The sequence below is a fragment of the Ischnura elegans genome, chromosome 6, assembly GCF_921293095.1.
Source record: "Ischnura elegans chromosome 6, ioIscEleg1.1, whole genome shotgun sequence".
Classification (NCBI taxonomy): Eukaryota; Metazoa; Arthropoda; class Insecta; order Odonata; family Coenagrionidae; genus Ischnura; species Ischnura elegans.
The window spans coordinates 112,352,776-112,375,924 of record NC_060251.1 but is presented as its reverse complement, the minus strand read 5'-3'; the positions used below and the strand labels follow the sequence as shown (position 1 = coordinate 112,375,924).

At 41.5% G+C, this 23,149-nt stretch overlaps 1 protein-coding gene across 2 annotated transcripts in view; it reads left to right on the top strand.

Moving 5' to 3' along the window:
• LOC124161509 (forkhead box protein O) overlaps positions 1-23,149 on the top strand; it is a 669,559-nt gene that overhangs the window by 579,225 nt on the left and 67,185 nt on the right. For both annotated transcript variants that reach the window (XM_046537847.1, XM_046537848.1), the window contains exons 2-3: positions 13,171-13,561; positions 14,962-15,551. In XM_046537847.1, the coding sequence (XP_046393803.1) occupies positions 13,171-13,561; positions 14,962-15,551 (981 nt within the window). The remainder of the gene's footprint in view (positions 1-13,170; positions 13,562-14,961; positions 15,552-23,149) is intronic.

Below are 23,149 nucleotides of genomic sequence, written 5' to 3'. Positions count from 1 at the left end.
ATGTGTGTATACATATATGTATATGTATGTCGTTCTTTCTCTGATTCCCACCCCCGTATCACCCCTCCTTCGTGCCCGAGTTATCTCGTCACCAAATCTCTCGATGTGTGTCCTTCGCTTCGGAGCGACGACGTCCTATTACGACAACCCAGCCTCATATACGCAGACAGATCCACCGCCCACTTCAAATAGCGGTTCCAACATTTCCACCTACCACGTAATTCTCATACACTCTCCAGAAATGACCCGCCATTCCCTTCCCTACTGCCTCGCCCTCCCTCCCCAGTTAATACCCTTCGACCTTTCCTCTTCCTTTATCTGTCCTTCTCCTTTCTTTGGCTTATATCCCCTATTTTTTGGCCCCCTACTAAAATCCGTATCTTCCTTCCTCTTGGTAACTTCCCTCGATTTGCTTCGTTCTCTTCCGGTTATCAGTTTGTGCCTTTTACTACGAGGGTGAGGGCGCAGTCAATTTTGTGGCCTATGTGTTCTGTTGCCGTGTACCGACCACTCTTCGCACGAAGTTCGGTTAACACTGCAACTTTCCGACGGTTGATAGTAACTTGTCTGTAATTTCATTCTTCTCTCTCTGTAACAAATGTTTGGACTGGAGGATAGCTTGCGCTAATAATTAACCAGCAACATTTTTAGTGCATACATCGTAGTCAGCTCGGTAATGAAACACCTAGACGCGCAAAACTTATTAATGGGAAATCAACATGGATTCAGGAAAAGCAGATCGTGCGAAACTCAGTTAGCGCTTTTCGCCCACGATATTTTAGTCTCCGGGGAAGACAACATTCCAGTAGACGCGATTTTTCTTGATTTCAAAAAGGCATTTGATAAAGTACCCCACGGAAAGTTAATAATAAAACTGAAATCTTATGGTCTAGACGAAGATGTCATTTCCTGGATTAGAGAATTTTTGAGCGACCGCGTCCAAAGAGTAGTATTAGACGGTGCAGTCTCCAATGAGGTTAGAGTGACTTCTGGCGTTCCTCAGGGTAGTGTCATTGGCCCACTCCTATTCCTTCTTTATATAAACGACATTGGCGAAGTAGTGCAGAGTAAGTTACGATTATTTGCAGACGACGCTGTAGTTTACAGAGAAATCCGTTCCAGCAAAGATATAGATGAACTAACGAATGACCTTGCTGCTATCCAAGCTTGGTGCGATGCTTGGCAGTTAGAATTAAATTTGGAAAAATGCGTCGTAATGAATTTCTGGAAGAAGAATAACTCCCTACAGCGTAACTATGTCATTCGGGGCACGCAGTTAAAGGCAGTTGAATCTGTGAAATATCTAGGGGTTAGACTCAATAATGATCTATCGTGGAATAAACATATTCGAGAAATAACCGGTCAAGCTAATCGTAAAATGGGTTTTGTTAAAAGAATATTAGGAAAGTGCGACGACAAAGTGAGAGAAATTAGCTACTTTTCCCTCGTTAGACCACATTTGGAATACGCTGCCAGTGTTTGGGACCCTCATGAAAAAGGCTTAATAACAGAGTTAGAACGCGTGCAAAGAAGAGCTGCCAGGTATGTGAAAGGTCGTTACGATAGTCTTGTTAGTGTAACTGACCTCTTAGATAAACTCGGATGGGAATCTCTGTCGGACCGTAGATTGAAAAATAGACTAAACCTTTTAGATAAATTCAAGAGCAGTGTCTTTTCTGACGAAGTTAACCATATTTTGCGGACGCCAACGTACTACGGAAGATCAGACCATATAAATAAAATAAGAGAGATAGATTGCAGAACAGACAGATTCCGAATGTCATTTTTTCCACGATCAATAAGAGATTATAACGGCAGCAATAGAACGCGTAAATAGATTGCATGACTTGTAGTGTAGCCTACTAACCTATGTAAAACTTACTGCATGTTTCTGAATTTCTATTCTATATTCTATTTCTAACAGCATATAGTAGTATAGTTTGTTATTATACGGGACGTTTCTTGGACGGTGTGGTGTGCATTTGGGAGTCCAAATGCATGCTGCATGCTGGTGATTGATCACCCCCTGCCAAACACCCTAGAGGTGGCTTGCAGGGTAATTTGTAGATGTAGATGTAGATTTAGTTGGAGTGAAGATTTTCTGCATTTTAAAGCTTCAAAAGATAAATTTGATCGAACTCGATCGTAATATTTTTTTTTCTCAAAATTTTGCGGAAAATAACGCTAATCGCCACCATGAAGGTGTTGAAACTAGCGATCATCTTTGGTTTTTCTCAATAAATCGATTAATGATCGCTAGTTATTCAAACAGAAAATATTGATGCGTTAATGATTTGTGGCCGTAAAAAGGTGATTTTCCATGAAAAAGTTTTTAATTTTGAATTCTTTTCGTTGTTTTTCACGTCGGATTATTGTGCTTAGGAAGCAGATAGGGCAACAAGGAGGTATAAAATGTACTCCTTGCATTTTTATACGACCAAAAATCTCACCAGTCAGCCTATCTTCCGCACACCCGTCAAAAAGCGAGGACGATTGTGGATAGTTATGCCTCACATCTCGACCATTTCTTACTCCAATTCTCCGTCCTTTACCCTCATTTGAGTAGTATGATTGTAGTAGCCATGCGCAGATTACAAAGACCCTCCAAATGTACGCCTTAAACCTTTAATATGGTATCCAAATAGTGGTTAGCTTTGAGAACGAATGTTTCTGCAATGTTACTATTCCTAATTCTCCATGTTTCGTGAACTATCGCTTCGGCTGCCGTTAAGTAAATATGAATACAAGCAAAGGCATTTCCTGGGGGCTAATGAAGTATTAGTGGCATAGAACATAAAAGCTTGGAAAAGTAGCAGGCACCTACGACCAGAAGACGCTGGCAGTAGCACCAACGAAACTTCCCGAGGTAAAAGGCAATGAATTCCTCCGGTATGTATCAGCATGCGGTATTCAATGTATTTAGAGAGTAGTCTTACTAGCAATGAGACTTGGGAATACTACCAACAGTATTTATTCCGTATTCAACGTTATTCCTCCAGTATTTTTAGCCATTCCTACTCAATTCATCTCTATTCTACTGAGAGTATTCCTCGGTTTTCTCATCGTATTCATTGACATTCCAGCTATTCCACAGTATTTATCTACATCTACATACTATCCCGCAAGCCGCCTAAAATGGCGTGTGGCAGGGGGTATTAGGACACCAACCGTATAGATATAATAAGAAAATGCCTAACCAAAACTACGTCTAGCATTTATTAAAGCCCTGTGTGGTAATTCCCATACCTCTACGTCAAGAATAATGTCTCTCTTAAAATATCGTTTCTGTCGGAGCTGATAATATATACGGGCTCCTATATGATATTATCCGTGTCGCAGTAAAAGGCATATATTCTCAATTGCACAAGCAATCTAAACCTAGCATGCAGCGTCCGAGTCTTTTATTTATCGGTTTTCCAATAGGGTGGTTTCCTTCATCAAAGAAAACGAAATGCATTGATTGCGATTCCTTACCCACCATTAGTGTATTCATAATATACAAATTATTTGGTTTTAGAAATCCCAGTTTAGACGAATGGTAACGGCCAATTTTATCCTCATTTGAAAAAGGCCAGATTAGCGCTGATGCGATTCCACTCCACGTGACGCCACAGGGATCTAGTTTCTATGCGATTCAAAAAAATCATCACGCATAAAATAAAGGTTTTCAGGGAACACCGCAAAAAGATTGGTGTATCCACATCCGTTAAAAAATCCAATTAAACAATGAGCAAAAAGGTGTCATGAGGGAACCACCGTGGGTCGCCGCTTAGGTGTCGACTACTTCTTGGAGTGGGGAATTGGAGAAATTGGAGGCCAAGGTTTTCTACTCAATGGAGTCCCCTTGAGACAGTGCAGTAAAAGAGCAGATACTCACGTACCCTAGGTTTATCTCCTACGAAATAGATCTCGGGGTCAATCCAATGCGACCATTGCCGTGCCTGCGACGCAACTCCAATAACTTTCCCGTCCATGAATTGCTCTCTTATCCTGTGAGACTCACGGTTTCCGAGAGAGACCTTCCCCTCTTTCTTTTCGCGGACGCACTTTCACCAGTCTGTCTGCGTTTCGGTGATTTTATGTTCTGTATCACTATCACTTGAATGCCCCCAGGAAATTTCCTTGTGTGGGTTTGTGTATATATATATATATATTTGGTCATCCTCGCACTCTTCAGATCCAGTCCATTTGGCACGATTTTTCTGCTCCTTGTCTTTACATTTTATCTCTTCAATTAAATTCTCTCAATTGTATTAGGCTCGACTATGTGGACGTTAATACTCGAAAATGAACAGGAGACTCCGTTGATTTCCACTGATTTATTTCGTCCGTACGACATGTTTCGAACCATAGAGGTCATTATGAAGTACTTGATAGTACATTTTCTTTCTTTTCATTTTCTTCGATTAAACTAAACGCCATTGGAAGTCATCCCGCCCTAGCCAACGAGATTCCTATCAAGTCGTCATTTTGATTTTCTTTGTCTAATCAGAAACTAATTGTCGCCTTACTATAGAAATTTGACTACAATCGAAACTCTATGATAGATTTTTATGAAGTTTATATGCTTATTTTGCCCGCTGATTTTCAATATACTGTCAGTTAGCCGATCGAAAATTTTCTACCTACCTTTTCTGATATTTTTCTCCTCCCAAACGTATTTATGAACATGTTGTTTTCTTTTAATGTTGAACGCGGGTTGATTGTGGAAAGAAAGCGGGACATGTCTCGGGTTGTTTCCCGCCGAGGCATGAAAGAGTTTTATCTGAACAGAACCACTTGCTGGAGCACTCCAGTTAAAAAATCTTCCGGAGAACAGAAAAACATCCCGGAAACGACTTACATTAGGTGCCAATGAAATCTTTTGGAAACTGAATTGCACTATAAGTCAATGGGAATATTCTTCCAGGGCAGTATACACTGATTTCGACTGCTCAAATCTACCGTAGCCTAACTTAGCTTGCTTTTTTCTCGAATCTCGGTAAAACCTCACATCTCCTCGGGTCTTTACCGCTTAAGTAAATAGCCTTCTCCCCCTGTGCTCATCACCTTCTTCAGTTCGGCTTAACTCCTATTATTCCAATTTTCTCGTGTGCAAACTGTTCTCTTATGCCTTTCCATGTTTATAGTTTTCCTTCTTTATATCACCGTTTTCAGCTTCTTTTCGTCCATATATGCAGTTCAACCAATTCAGACGTGATAAAGGAGAAGTTCGGCAGAGAGTAGAATGAAATGTATTTGCACTTTTCCACCGTTATTTTAATGCGAAAGATGCGTTTCGGTTCATAGAGAAATCATCGGACACAAGACTTGTGGTACGCATTAAATTATTCTTCAGCTTCTTTTGTTCCACACGTATTCGCTCTGTCCTCGCACACTGCTTCCTATTTACATCCCAAGCTGGTGAAAACACTGGAATATGAGATTTCATTTTATGTTAACTTTTAAGAGTTAAAAATTTATATCTTACGAAAATTTTGCGTTCATCGTACGCTTGTTCTTATGTCATCATCATCATCACTGGTAAACAATACTAGGATTGGTTTGACGCAGCTCTCCACTCAGTTCTCCTATCAGCTGATCTTTTCACACCTACGTATTTCTTCTCTTTCACATCTCTCTTTACTTGTTCCATGTATTTTGTTCGAGGTCTTCCTTTTACGTTATTGCCTTCCACTTGTCCATCGACGATTGTCTTCATCAGGCCATCATGCCTCAAGATGTGGCCTATAAGGTTGTTCCTGTCTTCTTGTTAAGGTTTTCATGAGGCTTCTCTTCTCTCCTACTCTTCTTAGGACTTCCTCGTTACTAACTCGGTCGATCCATTTGATCTTCATCATTATTCTGTAGCACCACATTTCGAAGGCCTCTATCCTTGCTTTCTCCGCTGCGGTCATTGTCAATGCCTCACTTCCGTAAGGAGCATACTCCAAATGTAGGTTCTTATAAATTGTTTCTTTACTTCCATATTTAAGTTTCCCGCTACAAGAAGGTCTCTCTTTTGGTGGAATGCTCTCTTCGCCTGGGCTATTCTGCTGATAATTTCTTTCTTACCTCTCCCGTCACTAGCTATCTTGCTTCCCAAATAACCGAATTCATCCACCTCTTTCAGTTTTTATATCCCTATTTTAATGTTAGTCTTGATTTCTTCTCTACTGCTGCAGACTAAGATCTTGGTTTTCTTCTCGTATGTAACCTTCATTATTGCGGAAAATGCCTTCCTCTGTCGCACGCGGCTTCCTTCTTGAGCGGGTTACACATACTATGAGGCACCACAAAAATGTCGAAAGTGGCTTCCCAGTTCCGTGTTTCGCCCGCTCTTTCCAAAAAGTTTTGGAGCATATAATAATCCGCTGAGGTAAGGCCAATATTTTACTCTCCTTTGTCATCCAGTCCTTGTGCGCAGTGCATCTCCCCGCTTGACCGACTTCTATCCCTCCATTATTACTGTGCCCCCAGGGAAAATGAATCATTCTTCCCCTTTCCGTCTTCCTTGCCAACCCTCTTTACCTCTCCCATCCTTCTTTCGGTCCATTCCTCTCCCTTTGAAATCTCTCCGATCGAGAGAAGTAGTTTAAGCCATGTACATACTGAACTGCACGATCGTATTGCTACACATAAATACTCCTTTCATCTCGATCGTCTGGGTTACAGCATATAAGTATTTACGTTGATTACTTTAAAAGTTGTCGATTATTGCTGCCAGCTCTAGCTAAGAGAAATTAGAATATAAAACCTACCTTTACGTCTAATATAATTCACTACGTATCATGGCAACAATCAATCAGTATGGTGCGAGATTTGTTTGGACGAATTTAGCGTACATCCTTCTCGGGACCAAGATTAGCACGTATTTAAAATGACATTTAAAAAATGTCTCGCATAGTCTGCTGGTCACCTACAAATATTCATCGCTATCTTTTTGCCTCAGGAGTTCATTGCATTTTTATAAATGGTAAAAAAATGTGTTCAATGCTTTGCTAAATAAATTGCTGCGAACAACCACACAATTAAACGAAACATTATGTTTACGTATTAGTCTATGACACCACAGGGTGAGAGCCCATTTCTCCACTCTGAGTAGAAACCTCCTCCACCGTCATTTACGGACTCAGTGAAATAATTTGGTGATCCTTCCTGTTTCGTCCCTTTTTCAATATTCTCACGCTGTAACACTTTGGATTATCATATCAATGTCTATCTTATAGCGTCTAATTTAAAATACGTTAAATTTTTCTTCGGTCACCTACATTACTTGGGTGTTTATTAGGGGTTAAGTCTTTGCCGAGCTATGAGATTTGAAATATCGATGAACTAAAAATGTGGCCATTCAAACGATTCACAATAAAATTATCTTCAATTCACGATTCTATTTAATATTTCCAGTTCCACATTTACCGAAATCCAGATCATTTTTATTAGCTGTTAATTTGTAGACTTCAAAAATATTAAAAGAGATTTGATTTTTCGCTGAGCATACTGGAAATTTAAAGCCTAATAACTTGTGCGTCAAAATTTGAAACTTGTAAAAGATTGAATGCACCCATGAATCCAATGACGAGGAGTTGAGCTTGAAAATGAGATGAATTTTTAATATTTTTCCTATTCAATTCGCTTTGAAATATTGTTAGCTTTGAAATTTGGTTGGATATCTCACGGCTAAGTGTCGAGGAAAGAATTGTACTTGGATGAAATGGAGAGGAGGGATTAAAGAGATAGGTCTCTTTCGTAGAGGAGGGAGAAATGAGAAGGGAGGCTCTGTCATCGGCGGCGGTTGACGAAGTGATGGGAAAAAAGTTGCCGATCGCTTCCCGAAAAACTTTTTCGTCTCTTCTCTATCTTCCTCTTCCCTCTCCGACGCGGCCGTAACCATATTCCGCACGGCCCTGGCTACAGTTTTTACGGCTACCTCGATTTGAGGGGTGTGGGATTTTGATGTTCCGATAGCATTGCCGGGAGATATGTGGCGCCTTGCCTTCTCTCCTTAAGACGTTCGTTGGCATGCAGTTATCCTCTCCATGTACTGTGGGAAATGTATGCACCGTTTAAGGTCGGTTTGCACGGAAGCCGAATGTTCTCAAATTTCATGCACGAAAACCCACCCTCTCTTACTGCATATGTCATGTCAATTTTTACGTAGGAATTGTCGCACATTTTCGAATTGTTATATTTGAAATTTGAAAAATACCATCATCATAAGTCAACAGTTCTAAGATTGGTTTGACAAAGCTTTCCATTCCTCGCTAATTTTTCAAAGCAACGTACTTCTTCAGTTAAACATCCTTTATAACATGTCCTGGGTAACTCATTTGGGAGCGTCCCTTGCCCTTCTTCCCTTCCACCTATCCTTCCACGATTGTTTTCATCGTGCCATCATGTCTCATAATGTGGCCAAATTAGTTTTTCCGTCTTCCCCTTAAGGTTTTATAGAAGATTTCTCTTTTCTCCCGCTCTTCTTACCTCTTTCTCATTACTCACTGAGTATTTACATTTTGTCTGTATAATTCTTCGGTAGCACCACATTTCGAATGCTTCGACTCTTCACTTCTCTGCACCTGTGAATGTCCAAGTCTCACACCCACAGATAAACATACTCCATATGTAGCATCAGGTGAAGTGTTTCTCACTTCTATACTTGTATTCCCTGGTGTAAGAAGACTCTTCTCTTTGTTGAAAGCCCACTTCGATGAATATATTCGACTATTCCTTTCTTGCTTCTTGGATCGTCTGTAATTCGGATTTCTGGGAAACGAATCTCTTTCGCATCTTCAAGCCTGCTAGCTCTGCTAGTTTTATATTTGTTGAGGCTTACCGGCTTTATCTGCGTCCTGATATGTTAGTCTTTCTATTGCTAATTTTGTTGAAACATAGATGGAGCTCTTCCATTGGTTGATTTGTCGTCTGCTTCTCGAGCTGTTCGAGGTGAAAAATTAAAATTGCTTAACCTTTAGCGCCTTAAATTATCTATCTTCTAAAATATCAAAATCAAGTCCCAAAATTTGGTCACCAGTGGACAGAAGCTTTGGGAGCTTAGGGAAAAGTAGTATTTTCTACCCTCATGAGCAAGTTAACTTCTTTTGGAATCATGACGAGGCATCACGCTGAAATTTTCTGTATAAGCGGTCAAAGGTATTTAAAAGGCTATTGTCACAGATAAAGGTTCAGGTTAGATTATGAGAAAAACCACGTAGAAGAATAATGTATATTTTTTCGGGAATCACTGTGGCGCCGTGCCGCGAAGGCCTCGCCACCTTTTCGCCTTCGATCAGCCTCTGATTTTATGTAGGCACCCTGTTTCACAATAATGCACTACACAGTTAAAATTAATGTACTTAAAATATGGGAATAATTGTCCAGGGATTAATCGAATCGGGTCATGTGTGAAAGGCCCCTACGAAATAGGTCACGTGACGCTCGATCCGTAATACATATCTCGTCGCCAGAGGAATCGTGGGAAGACTATCCGGTTGTGTCATTGGCGCCCAGTTTGCAGCATCCCCCAGAGAGACTTGGGGATCCATGTGTTCATCTGTGTTGGTGGATTACTTTTTTTCTGGTGGAATATCCGAACACATTCCACCCCTTAATAGTCCCTTCTCAGGAAAAGGGTTTTCCCTTCAGAGAGAGGGAAGGGGCTCTTGTATGTATGCGTGGGTGGTCGCTCACACCCCCACCCACCCACCCTCCTCAACCCCCGATCATCCCCCTTGCGCGCCGCCGTAAAAAGACTTTCGCCGTCGTCCGTGCACTTTCTCCCCGACGCCGCGAGCGGGCGGTGGCGTCGCGACGCCAAGGTGGCGCTCTCTCCGACCCAACGGGCGACTTGGCTGCCGTCCCGAGGCTGTCTCTATGTATGGCAGGGGGTGGGAATGTGTGGCGGTGGGAGAGAGAAAAAGAATAAAGGGTGGTTTCTCCTTCCGTTTCCCTCTCACTTTGGATACCTACGCGCATTTATTTTTTCCTCGAAGGGGTGGAGCAGGGAATTGAAATGGGGTTGTCTTTGCCAAAGGGGAAAAGTTTGGTTAAACGAGAGTGAAACCAGAAAGTAAAGAATATATGTCGTAGCGCAAAAGGTTCTATTGCGAGTGGAGAGTATTAAGGGATGGGATCGTTGAGGAAGGAATGTTGAGAATATGGAAAAAAAACCTGAAGACAACCTAAAGAACTCAACATTAACCAATGATAAAAAATCTGTCAAATATGCCTCCTGGGGATGATTATGCATGTGAGTTTCTGTAAAATGCTAGAAATGGCAGGAGATATCATGGATTAAAATTAATTAAATATATACATTCTCTCGCAGGAATCCATTCCGAATAAGACATGGCCTAAATATTTCCAAAGCTCGACGGGACCTTTATCTCAGATTCTTCGAAACAATTTAGGGATGTGCGTTGCGGAAAGAAATGGCAACCTACATCTGCATCTACATAATACCCTGCGAGCCACCTCTAGGGTGTTTGGCAGGGGGTGACAAATCACCAACATGCAGCATGCAAGAGGGCCGCCATATGCACACCGCACGGTCATAGAAATATTACGCGCACTAGCAAAATATGCATGCTTATTCATAAAAAAATTGCTAATGGTTAGTAATCCTAGAGCAAATACATGCAAGGTTAGAACTATGAAAAAACATGCAATGAGTGATCCTAGCGAGCGACGTCATTAATACTATCAATTGAGACAACGTTGCTATCCTTAATAATACGAGGGAAGAATGACATTTTAAATCTCTCTGTTTTGCAGTCTATTTCTTTTATTTTATTCTCATGATCGCGTGTACTATTGTACGATGGTAAACGAATGATATGATTCACGTCGTCTGAAACCTAATGTAGGTAGCAGTTATTAATATTTTAAAGAAGAGTAGTCTAGTTAATGGCATCATTAATGTGATTTTTTTCTACAACTGATGACTTTGTAAATTATCTATATAGTCCTAAAAATATTTAAATATAAAAATAAAGTTAATAAAGTGGTGGATGATATCCCTTGCACTTATTTTTACCTGCACGCATTACTTCCTTCCAGGCAGAGATGGAGGGGGTCATTGGAATTATAATACTGAGTTTGGCTTTGTGAAAGGGGAATGTTTGGTAGAACGGTAATTAAATGAAGATATATAAAGGAAAAGAGAAGGAATGGACTGAAGGAAGAACAGCGTCAATAGCATGCGAGTTGTTTTAGTGTAATTATCTTGTGGTTAAATTGATAACTTTGAAAGGACCTTTTTTGAAGAGTGTTTTGCCAAATATGGGCCATATTGTTTTATTAACTCCAAAGACTGTTTGATAAAGGAATGAGAATAAGGTGGCGGCATGTTAGCTTGCTAAACAGGGGGTAGTAATTGTTTTTTGCTGTGTGACCAATTGGGACGGAGTTTTAGTTATCCGTGGTGGCATTAAAAATTTGTTTTTGCAAGTCAGCTAATTATTGGTAATCATGTTTCTTATGATATTTTATGCTATTGAAAAAGGGCACTTATTTGGATTAAATTGAGAATTTTGAAATCATGACTCATCTGCCTGATAGTTCATATAATCTGTCCGATAAACATCTCATAAATGACCTAATACCATTTACCGTTCTCCTCTGTACCAAGTCCCCATCCCCATTCCCATAAAATATTCGGTCACGTCTTCCCTCAGCCTGTAAATCCTGAATAAGGTTGTATATGATAAATTGGTGATTTCATATTAACAGAAAGAGTTTTTTTTTTAGAATTGTAGATAAGAGGTAGCCGATAGGTAAGGGATCTCTGCGTCATAGGTAAACAAACGGTGGTGAGGTAGATTGAAAAGAGATGAGATCTGTGTTTTACGGGTAGGGACATGGAAGGAGAATATTTATAGAATGTCGTTTGACCTGGAATGGCCATTCATGATTTGGTTGAAAAACCTGAGGCCACTGAGTGCGTGCCCTCCTTGTAAAGGAACAATCTCACGTTGAGAGAGGAGGTCATCAGAAGTGAGATTACGGAGGGAGGGGTTACTATTTTTCATAATTTTATGAAGAAATTACTTAAGAGGCCTCGTAAGGGTTTAGAGATTTGTGGGACAAGCTGAGGACTATATGTGCGAACAATAATCAGTAAGTGGAAAAGCACATCCGAAAAAGACAGATTTCAGAGCTAGAGGACTCTGTATATCTGTAAATCTATATAAAAGTCCAACTAGAGCCATTGCTTTGCAATAGATGTGCTTAATGTGAGGTGCAAAGGTAAGCATGGAGTCAACCAGGACTCCCAGATCACTATGGGATGCAACTTTTGGAATTGGTTGTTCTGAGAATCTAGAGGAAGAATTTACAGAATTAGCACGCTAGGTCTGGTTATCATAGTGGCCATTCATGATTCGGCGGAAAAACCTGAGGTCACTAAGTGCGCGCCTTATGAGTAAAGGAACAGTCTCAAGTTGGGAGAGGTGACGTGTGTATGAAATGCCTCGCGATAGTTTAACACTTTGCGTGCCATGGACGTAGTATTAAGTTCTGTTAATCCTTCTGAAGATTGCCATGGACGTAATATTACGTTTTTCTATTTTATTGACTTTGTTTGCGTGAAGCCGTAATAGTTAGCCCGTAAAACTTTTCCAGTTTACTACTTAGTGGTTCTGTTATTTCAAAAATCAACTCCTCGATGGAAAAAGAGTTCACTTTTTGTCATGAGGACGAAAAGTCCTCTGTAGCTGCCGGCACCCTTTTCTTAAGCTACTTTGTGTGAAAATTCTTTGGAGGGAAGAACCGTTCGTTGAGGGTGCAGTGACCCTTTTTGTCATCCAGGATTTTGAAAGATTTGCTTGGAACAATGCTTTTCTTTGATTTCCATGGTTTAAATAGTTCAAATTGAGCGTAATAAAAAAATTATGCATTTTATGGCGGTACATCATTTGTTGCAACTTTTTTATTTTTCAAAAACAGTAGGTTTTCATTGTTGTATTATAAGTTTAAAATTTAGCCATACATTTTATTAAACTGATTCATTAAGAAGAAAAAAGTTCATTTTTATTTTAATACACATCGTTATAAATATAGTTTTGGTGCTAATGTGTTTAAAAATGTATGAATTTAGTAAAAATGGCTGGTTTTTTCAGTAGGGCTTTTAAATTAGTGACCGGCACTTAAAGTGTTAATGGAACACTGAATTGAACTGTTATCTTCATTTTTCAGAACTCGATTCGGCACAACCTGTCGTTGCACAACCGCTTCATGAGGGTGCAGAACGAGGGCACGGGCAAGTCTTCGTGGTGGATGATCAACCCGGACGCCAAGCCGGGCAAGTCGGCTCGGCGTCGCGCCGCCTCCATGGAGACGTCCAAGTTCGAGAAGCGCCGGGGGAGGGCGCGGAAGAAGGCGGACGCGATGCGGACGGCGGCCGCGGCGGCGGCGGGCAACGCCCCCTGCGACCTCCAAGGCGTGCATCCGCACCAACAGCAGCAGCAGACGCAGCCACCGCCCTCCTCGCACCACCTGCTGCGCGGAGGAGGACCCACCGCCACTCCCAGCCCCGCCTCTTCCACGGAAGGCCTCGACCAGTTCCCCGACTCACCCCCATCCTCAGGTAAGTAATGCCAACGGGTCATACCTATATTATTAAATGGATAAAAATAGGCCTTTGGCCTGGTGGCAACGTGTACATATGATGCAAAAACAATAGAAAACATTATAAGAAGCCCATAGTCTCTACTTCTTCAATCGCTTTTTAAAAATATGCAAATTTTTCGGGAAGGGCTCAAATAGTGTTGCTGGTAGGTCGTTCCAGCCCCTTATGGTCCTACTCAAGAAGGAGAACTGCTCTGCATTTGTCCTTTGTGATCGGCACTTCATCTTGAACTGGTGATCATTTTTTCCAACAAAGCTGGGTTTTGATATGTCCTTCCCAAATTCTTTCCATGCCTTTTCCCCACTCATTATTCTAAACATGCCGCATAGCCTGCTTCTTTTACTCCTCTCTTGTAAACTCTCCCACCTTAGAACTCTGAGAGTTTCTGTAACACTTTCCGTTTTTTTTATGCTTTCCCAACATATACCTAGCAGCTTTTCTCTGCACCTTCTCCAATTTCTTGACCTCTCCTTTAAAATGAGGGTCCCAGACAAGAGATGCGTACTCTAAAGTTGGTCGTGCTAGGATTGTATAGGCCATTTCGTAGGTGGCCGTGGTGCTTCCTCTGAGGTTTCTCATCACCCAGTAGCCTAAACTACTGAAGAAGTAGCCATGAAATGTTAAAGATATGCCACCTGTACCATGGTAAGGCTAAAAAAAGGATTTTCCCGAGAAAAAAATTGAGCTTGTTTTACTTAAGTTATTTTTTTGACTCCCATTAGTAAAGAATATAATTCCATACAGACCTCTGGTATTTTTCCTTTCAAGATACACTCAAAATAATGGTTGAAAATTTGTATCATTGCTCGGAAAAAAGAATGCTGCAATTCAGTTAATATTTTGAGTTAATTTTGTTAATTTATGTTTAAGCTTCGTTTTCTACCTACACACGATTGTATTATTGAATCAAATGTTTTCCATTTTATTCTTTTTAAACTTTAGAAGTTAACAACCCGGCGTGGACTAATATTCATAGCGTGTATTATAGAAAATCCGCTTACAACAAAACCTATTTCAATCAGGAAACCACCGTCTTAATAATTGTAAATATTGTAGTCTTCCCATCGAAACTCTCACAAGTTGATTTTGAAACAGAGTTCTTATTTTAGTTACTAACTCCAACTCAACTCGCTTGAGCTCGATTAACAGTGGCAAATTTTTTTCCTTTTCACCACTACGATTATAGAAAACTCTTTACTAAACTAAAAGGACTTTATAAATGAATAGATGCCGTAGTGGGAACATCGAACATTCCTGAATAGAGTTGAAAATGTATGCATTTCAGATGTTACTTAGAGGCAACATTGGGTTATAATGTGTTAATATGTACTTAATATCTGGCCTTTTTCCTCCCTCAGGTCTCCCGCTGCAAGGGGGTGGGCCCGGCACCCCCACGGCCTCCCCTTTCGGCTCCGACTTCCGCCCCCGGGCCTCCTCCAACGCCTCCTCGTGCGGGGGCCGCCTCTCCCCAATCCCCGCTGCCCTCGACTCGGACTCCTCGCCGCTGCCGCCCTCCCGCGGCGGATGGGAGAACAACGGAGAGTACTCTCCCTACGACCGCTACGCCACCGAGCAGCTCGCGGGCAACCTGGCCGAAGGCATGAAGATCGGCGAGGCGCAGTACCTGCAGCAGATGAGGCACAACGGATACGTGGAGACGCAGCAGCAGTCCCCAGGAGGGTCGCCCTTCCCGCCTCCGCCGGCCTACGACGCCTACCACATGCACCAAAGGGCGCCCAGGGGGATCCCGCCCTCGCTGGGAGGGGGGTCTGCGGGGGGTCACATGCTCCCCCAGATGGCGAGGCAGAGGCAGCAGGAAGTGGAGATGGTGGCGTACCACGGGATGGTGCCGGGAGGGTGTCCGATGCACCCACACATGCAGCAGTGCGGCTGTGCCAGGGCGATGGACGCGTCCCCCGTTGAGGGAGCCATTCAGGGGCACTGCGAGGTGGGTGGCAATTAACCTGTTAACGCTTAGCGGTACCATGTGGTACCAGTTGGTAGTGTAGTACTAAACGAGCCTTTTTTTGTTATTTATTGTAATTTTTTTGGATTCCATACGCTCGGTGCATATCCAAGGTGCGGACGGACGAGTGCGAATTAGCACCTTTCTTTCACTTTCTCATCCGAAAATCTTCCCACAATTCGCTTGACGAATCCTAATTTCTTCAGGGCCATGCCACAGATATTCCTTATATGTGTTCCCCACGAGAGGTTCGACGTTCGACGTAACTCCCAGGTACCTCACTTCGTCTGTTGCCTTTATGTTAATACCATCAACAAAATAATCATGGTTATAGTTGGACGAATTCCGCAAGGAATGTACCGTCATGTATTTGCTCAGATTAAGTTCGAGTCCCCACTCTTGGCTCCACAAATGAACGTCGTTTAAGTCCGATGATAGAATTACGCAGTCAGAGTGATCACTTATTTCGCGATAGATGACAGCGTCGTCAGCAAATAAACGTATTTTACTGCTAATGCGGGAGCAGAGATCATTAATGTATATAATGAACAAAAGGGGTCCGATTACGCTTCCTTGTGGAACACCTGATGTAACTTTTACTACATCAGAACTAACTCCGTCGAGAACTACTTTTTATTAACGACCTCTGAGAAAGTCGCGACCGCATGCAATGCATGTACCGACATGCATTTGCTCAGATTTAGTTCGAGTCCCCACTCTTATAACAAAGCATCACGTGGAGCTGCTTAGGCTTGCGCTTCTTCAGCACTAGTGGGGTTGACCACTGGTACGGGAGTGGTATTAGGCCCGCCACTCACTCTAAGGACGGCAGAAAACCCGTAAAATCGCCGTCGTGGAGACATTCGATAGCATAAGTTCGTCCGTCGGGTGGAGGCAGCCGAGCGAGGGTGGGCGATGGTGGAATCGCCGTTTCGCAGAGCTATAGGTGGTAAGCCAGTTGAACCGGGCTTAGGTATGATCATTTCAAAACCACTCCCGTCAAGCTGTCTGCAACGAGACCGTTGACGTGATAAATACACCGCTAAGGGACGCACTGTGAGCGAGTAATTTGCCGAACGAGGTACATTGCAAGCGAGTCGGTCGACGCGGAAGGATGTCATTCCCAAGTCAGTGGCGGGACGCTTATTGCAGGAGGTTGCAAGCGGATTTGCTGGGCGCCTCATAGTCGCTGAAGCTCCTCAGGGCATCTTTGCATTACCACCTAATGTTACGGAAGAGGTGAGCGCTTACTATCTCCTCTCAACATCTAGTAATTCATAGTTTAACTAGAGAGCATCTAACCCCCCCCCTCTCACTAGATTTTTTTCAATTCTGGTAACGTACTCTTACAATGATCAAGATGGAGCTAGATGAGGGCTTCAGAATAAGTCTCAGTATTCAGGTCATCATCCTCACTGGTCAACAATCCTAGTTAGTTTGACGCAGCTCTCCACTCAGTTTTACTATCAGCTAATCCCTTCACACCTACGTATTTCTTCTCTTTCACATCCTTCTTTACTTGTTCCGCGTATTTTGTTCGAGGTCTTCCTTTTCCGTTCTTGTCTTCCACTTGCCCTTCGACGATTGTCTTCATCAGGCCGTCATGTCTCAAGATGTGGCATATATGGTTGTTCCGTCTTCTTGCTAAGGTTTTCATGAGGCTTCTCCTGTCTCCTACTCTTCTTAGGACTTCCTCATTAATAACTTGGTCGATTCATATTCAGGTAGGGTGTTGAAACCCCCTCATAAATATTTTCTCCTGAGGTAGCCTAGGGTTACGTCGACGGAGGTTTAGTCTCAAGGCCTGGTTACATGAGTAGAATGTATAATATTAGTAGTAGAATGTAAACATTACCACATACCTACGAGTTAATGTCTACATATATGAAGGCACAACATATTTGGCGTTCACTCATATATGAAGGCATATATGAGTGAACACCAAAATACACCGTGTAATGACCCAAATTTTACGAATGCATGGGACGAAAATAGAACTTGTTGTAATTTTCTTCATGCAGTCGTACATGTTCCGTTCCAGCAGAATCATTCATGCGTTTAGGCATTTAGACTCGTAAGAGTAAATGTATCCTGTAACCAGGCGGTGAGCAGTTCAGATTTACTCTCGCAATCTAGTAGTCAGTGGAGGGTTCTAGTCATATTTCCCTTGAAGTAACCTTAAATTACTCTGGGGAAATGAGTTTGGCAGACGCATAACGCGTCAATCTCTTTCGATCGGTCGTATTTCTTGATATTTACGGAATATTTATAGGTTGGATAATTTTCACCATTTATCTGTGTATGAAATGTCAAAGTGAAACTGGGACAATTATGGTCCGATCAGATTCTAAGCTGCATACCCTTACAATGTCAGGATGACATATACAGTGGCGCAGCAAGGGGGGGTTTTGGGGGGTAAAACCCCCCAAATTTTTAAAAGTTTAATCCATATTACTTAATTGGATTAATATTACTTACAGAATAGTGTAAATATTAATAAAAACACTCCTCCGAAAGCCGTAAAACTCACCATTTTGAACCCTTTATCTTGAAAATTTTCTCAAGGAGTGCCCCCACACCTCCCGCTCATCCTGGCGGGTACTCCACACCCCCTGACACCCCAGTATTAGTTGTGACTAACCCCCCCCCCCCCAGCCTTAATTCCTAGCTGCGCCCCTGGACATATGAATGAGTTTTAAACCAGAATTCTTAATGGAATCAGGCCGTTTGATAGTGAGTGATCTAGCCACTTAGTTATCACAATTAAAACTATTACAGCTATGCTATTACGAAATATAGTTAATTATTTTCAAGGTACTTTGATGCTCCACTTTTGGATAATTACATGTTTAATGCTAAATATTCTCCTTTTCAATTCATTTGTATGAATCCGCGTATCTTCTATTCTGGAAAATTATCGATTTCATAAAACCGTTGCTTCTGAACTTACGTGGGGGGAAGGCTGAGGAAGGAGTGGAGGAATTAGTCAAAATCGTATTTAATAGTAAAGCATGAAATTAAAATCATCCGACTTTTACCGCCATGAAAATTTAGTATATTTTTGATAACCAATGAGAACACTCAAGCCATCCGCTCAGGGAGGGAAGTTTTAAAAATTCTTTTAAAAATTTAATGCGGTAAACAAAAAATGCGAGGTTTCACTTTACATCTCCTGTTTTAACGAAAAATTGCTAGCTGAAAAAATAAAAATCCCGCGATCATGCTGACACATGTGCCTGAGCTCATTGTTGTGGATTCTTGCTATATAGTACCTCACGGTCTAACAGTCCAAGCAAATATGTACGGCATTGGGGCATAGACCACTCTCTTATTGGAAGAGTCTGTTTTCTAAAAACTGGTTGATGTGAGTGGAACGATGGCAAGGGCGTGGAAATTTTGACGGCTTTCTTTGCCAGCTACGAAGTGTGTCACGTGCCTCCTCGTTATTCGCCTTGTGTGATGGAGGGTGCGTTATCAGTTGCTTAGCAGACGGAAGGCGGTTTCGGAGCGGCCATGTGCGCATGTGCTCAAGGGGACAATGTGGACGAGATGCCCCATTCCATATTGCCGAAGATTAATTTCCGCACCGACTTCGGTCACTTTTTTTACTGCTTTTAAAAATACTTGCAGCGCGGCTATGAGTGCTGAACGATCCACTTTTTAAATATTTTTTCGCGTTTTTTTAACCACGGATACAAGGGGACTCCATAGAGGAAGCCCAATGCCATTCCATAGAAGGCTGATTTCTGCTGCCACTTTGGTCGCGTTTCTATCGGTTTTCAAAAATGTCCGCGGCGCGGTGATGAGTGCAATGCGATGCACTTTTTTCCAATATTTTGCATTATAATGTTTGTAATTGCGACGAAATGCGTTGAAAAGTAATGAATTCGATTGATCGCATCATCTTGTGTATAAATCTCGGTTAATACTTCTAATTATTATACCTTATTTCTCGTGAAACTCTCGGATCAATTTGTCCACCAGCGGCACGAGTGGTGAATTCTGTAAACACATTTAAATGCGCGGTGGTTGACAACACATTTAGACACAGAGTTGAAGGTCCTCTTTTGTAAAATTCGTGCACGGATATTACAAAAGAGGATCCTCAAGTCGGCCTCTGAATGTGTTGTCATCAAGGAGGTTGTAAATACACTGTGTGTAGGGGGCATAACTGGTTCCGAGCGTTGAGCGCAGTGAGGCAGGAATGGGGGTGCTTGGGTAGGAAAGCCACGCCCACTTTGACCAAAACATTGATAATTCCATAAGTGTCAATACTAACTATTTGGCGAAATATTCGGTCATGATCGTTGTTACGTTAAAATAAACTATCGCTAATGAATACAGTAAACCTTTTTTCTATCATTATTGGAAGTCTTCGTGAAAATATGCCTCGAATATCTTTTCCCAAGGAAAAATTGGTCACCACGGCTCGGCTGTGCAACTTGCTTAGCCGAAAATAACATTTTACAAGTGTAAAATATCCATTCCCCTGGACATATAACGGTAATTAATAAGATAACAGGCAATGGAAATCTTATTATAGCGGACCGGTCGCAATAATAGTATGAAAATATGTTCACGACGATATAATATCACCACTACATAACTATATGGACAGGTTTATATACAACAGCAGTATGACGAACGATCGAAAAACTCCGACGATAATAAAGAAGTAATTGTTGCATTTTCATCTTATAAATCAGAGGCGATATAAGGAATAGAATACTTGATTGTATACGTACACTGTATGAGACTAAGTCCGAAAACGGTCAAACCAAGACGGTGGATTTCTTACCACGCTTAAAAATCGAATACAGCGCCTCCAGTGTATTTACAACCTCCTTGGTTGTTATCTACCGCGCCTTTAAATGGGTTTACAAAAGTCGCCACTCGCGTCGCTGACGGACAAATTGATCCGAGTTCCACGGGGAAATAAGGCATAATTAGGGGTGTCAACCGAAATTTACATTCATGATGATCTTATTTATCAAATTCATAGCTCTTCAATGCTAATCCTCGCAGTTGCAAATATTATGGTGCAAAATATTAGATAAAAGAGGATCCAATTGCACTCATCACCGCGCCGCGGACATTTTTGAAAGCCGATTAAAATGCGACCGAAGTGGTAACAGAAAGCAGCCTTTTGTGGGATGGAATTGGGCCTCCTTTATGAAGTCCCCTTGTTTGAAACTGTGAGGTTTAGCCTTAGAGCTTATATTACTGTAGCAGTAGCAGTACTAGTGTGAACCCTGTCCCAGCGCATTAAATCGCATTCTAACTCTTGTCACTAGTGACGCGAGGATCAGTAGGTGTCAAAGCATTTGGCTCTGAATTCCCTTAAGAACTACATTGGGACATATGCTACCTATGGGATATATGGTCCTGTGCATATGGTCTGCTCCTATGCTAAGATTACAGGGTAGCGTCTCGTCTGCGGTTCTTTTTTCCAAAATTTCTAATTTTTTTACAAAAGCTCGCTATTCAAAATTATTTTTATAATTTTCGCTCGGATTTTTTTTTATATTTAGCAATAACCGACAACATTCACCGCGTAGCGTATCTTTTCCGTGCTAATACGTATATTGACATGTATCCTAGCAACTAAAGCGCCACTATTCACGGCGACTGTTAGGAATAAATGGAATCGCGGGAGTGGAGAATCCTGTGTAATAGTTTTGGGTATAGCATTCAAAACTTATGAATTTGGTAGAACTCATCGTCAGGAATATAAATAATGGGTAACAGCCCTGATTATATCGTATTTCTCCGCGAAACTCGAGTCGTTTTGCCCGTCAGCGACGCGAGTGGCGACTTCTGTAAACCTATTTAAATGCGCGGTAAGTGACAACAAATTTATATGCCTACTTCTGAATACTCTTTTGTAATATTCTTGCTAATGATCCAAGGCGAATTGAATTCCCCAATTATGGATCATAAGGCCATTTCTTTGTTGAAATACAATTCGCTAATTCAAGCAAAGTGTCTGACACCTGGCGACCAAAAATAGAAACTTTGAGTAAATGATCCCGTAAAAAGAGCCGTTAGAACGCTTTTAGTTTTCTTGATTTTCGACAGTGTCCGCGAGGATTGGCATATATGTTTTCGATATTTTAATAAAATGAGTTCGAAGAATTATGCAACGATTAATCTATTTTATTTTGACTGAAATAAATTTTATAGAATTAAGTTACGTCTGAACACGATTCGATTAGCATGCACTTTCGGGGACAGCAACAAGTTTACACCACCTCTAACCAGACTTGTACGAAATGTTTCATATGATATAAAATTGAAACATGTACCCGTCGCTAACGAGATCGAATAAAAGGAATGATCCCCTGATGATGATGATATTAGGTTATAAAGCTTTTCGCGTGAATCATTTGTGGACGAACTTACAAAAACTCATAAACTTTGTTCGTAAACATTTTACGAGCGAATTTATTTACTATGCGATGCAGAAACGCACAATGTTTTGGTTACGCAGCTCCAAGGTGAAACATTTAATCGAATTTTTGTTGCATTTAGATAACAGGTTTCAATGGGGTAGTTTCATTCATCAATGAAAACGAAAGGCATTGGTTGCGATTCGTTATCCACCATTAGTGTATTCATAATATACAAATTATTTGATTTTAGAAATACCGTTTTAGACGAATGTCAATCGTCAATTTTAACCTCATTTGAAAAAGGCCGGATTAGCGCCCAAGCGATGCCATTCAACGTGACGTCACAGGTACCTAGTTTCTATAGGAGTAGATATGACGAATGGCAAGGGTCAAATTTTATCCTCATTTGAAAAAGGCCAGATTGGCGCCCATGCGATTCCACTCCGCATGACGTCACAGGGACCTAGTTTCTACACGAGAGGATAGGACTTATACATTGCCTAAGATTACCAATGCATGCATGAGGCACAGACTTCAGGGAAACATTTCTTAATAATCACCTATTAAAACTGGCTAAGGTCGGAAAGTTTTCTTTGTTTGATAAGGTATTAATAATCCTTATTTAAGCCAAGCACTACCAGATAGCAGGGTACTCTACTACCTTCTAGCATGCTGCGTCATATCAGCGCTCAGAGCCTCGCCCCAAGGTCACCTCACTTGCGGCAGCGGGAACCAGAACGACGTCACACGGAGTTTTCCCAGCATTCATACTTTGCCGTCGCGTTTTCGCGCGCTTGAAATTTTTCTCTTTTCATCTAAAAGCGGAAATAAGTACTCCAGGAGTAATAATCTTTCGATTTAGGCAATAAAAAAATAATAGGAAACTATATTGAAAAGCTATAGATTATGTATGTATAGGTAAAAATTGAATTTATCTATCTTTGGAACAACCCATCCCACTCTGCATAAACCGAAGAGGTTCCTGAAGCAGTCTTTCTTATTGGTCATAGGTTTAAAAGCTCTAAATTGTGTATTAAATTAGCCCTGGTGCAGAGGGAAGAATTTTAGTTAAGCGGAGAAGGGGATGAAGAGGGTGGGCTCACGGCCCATAATAATTATTATTATCAAGAAACAGTTTGTTACAAGTCGATCATGTGGTCAGGTGGTAACACAGAGCACACAAATACA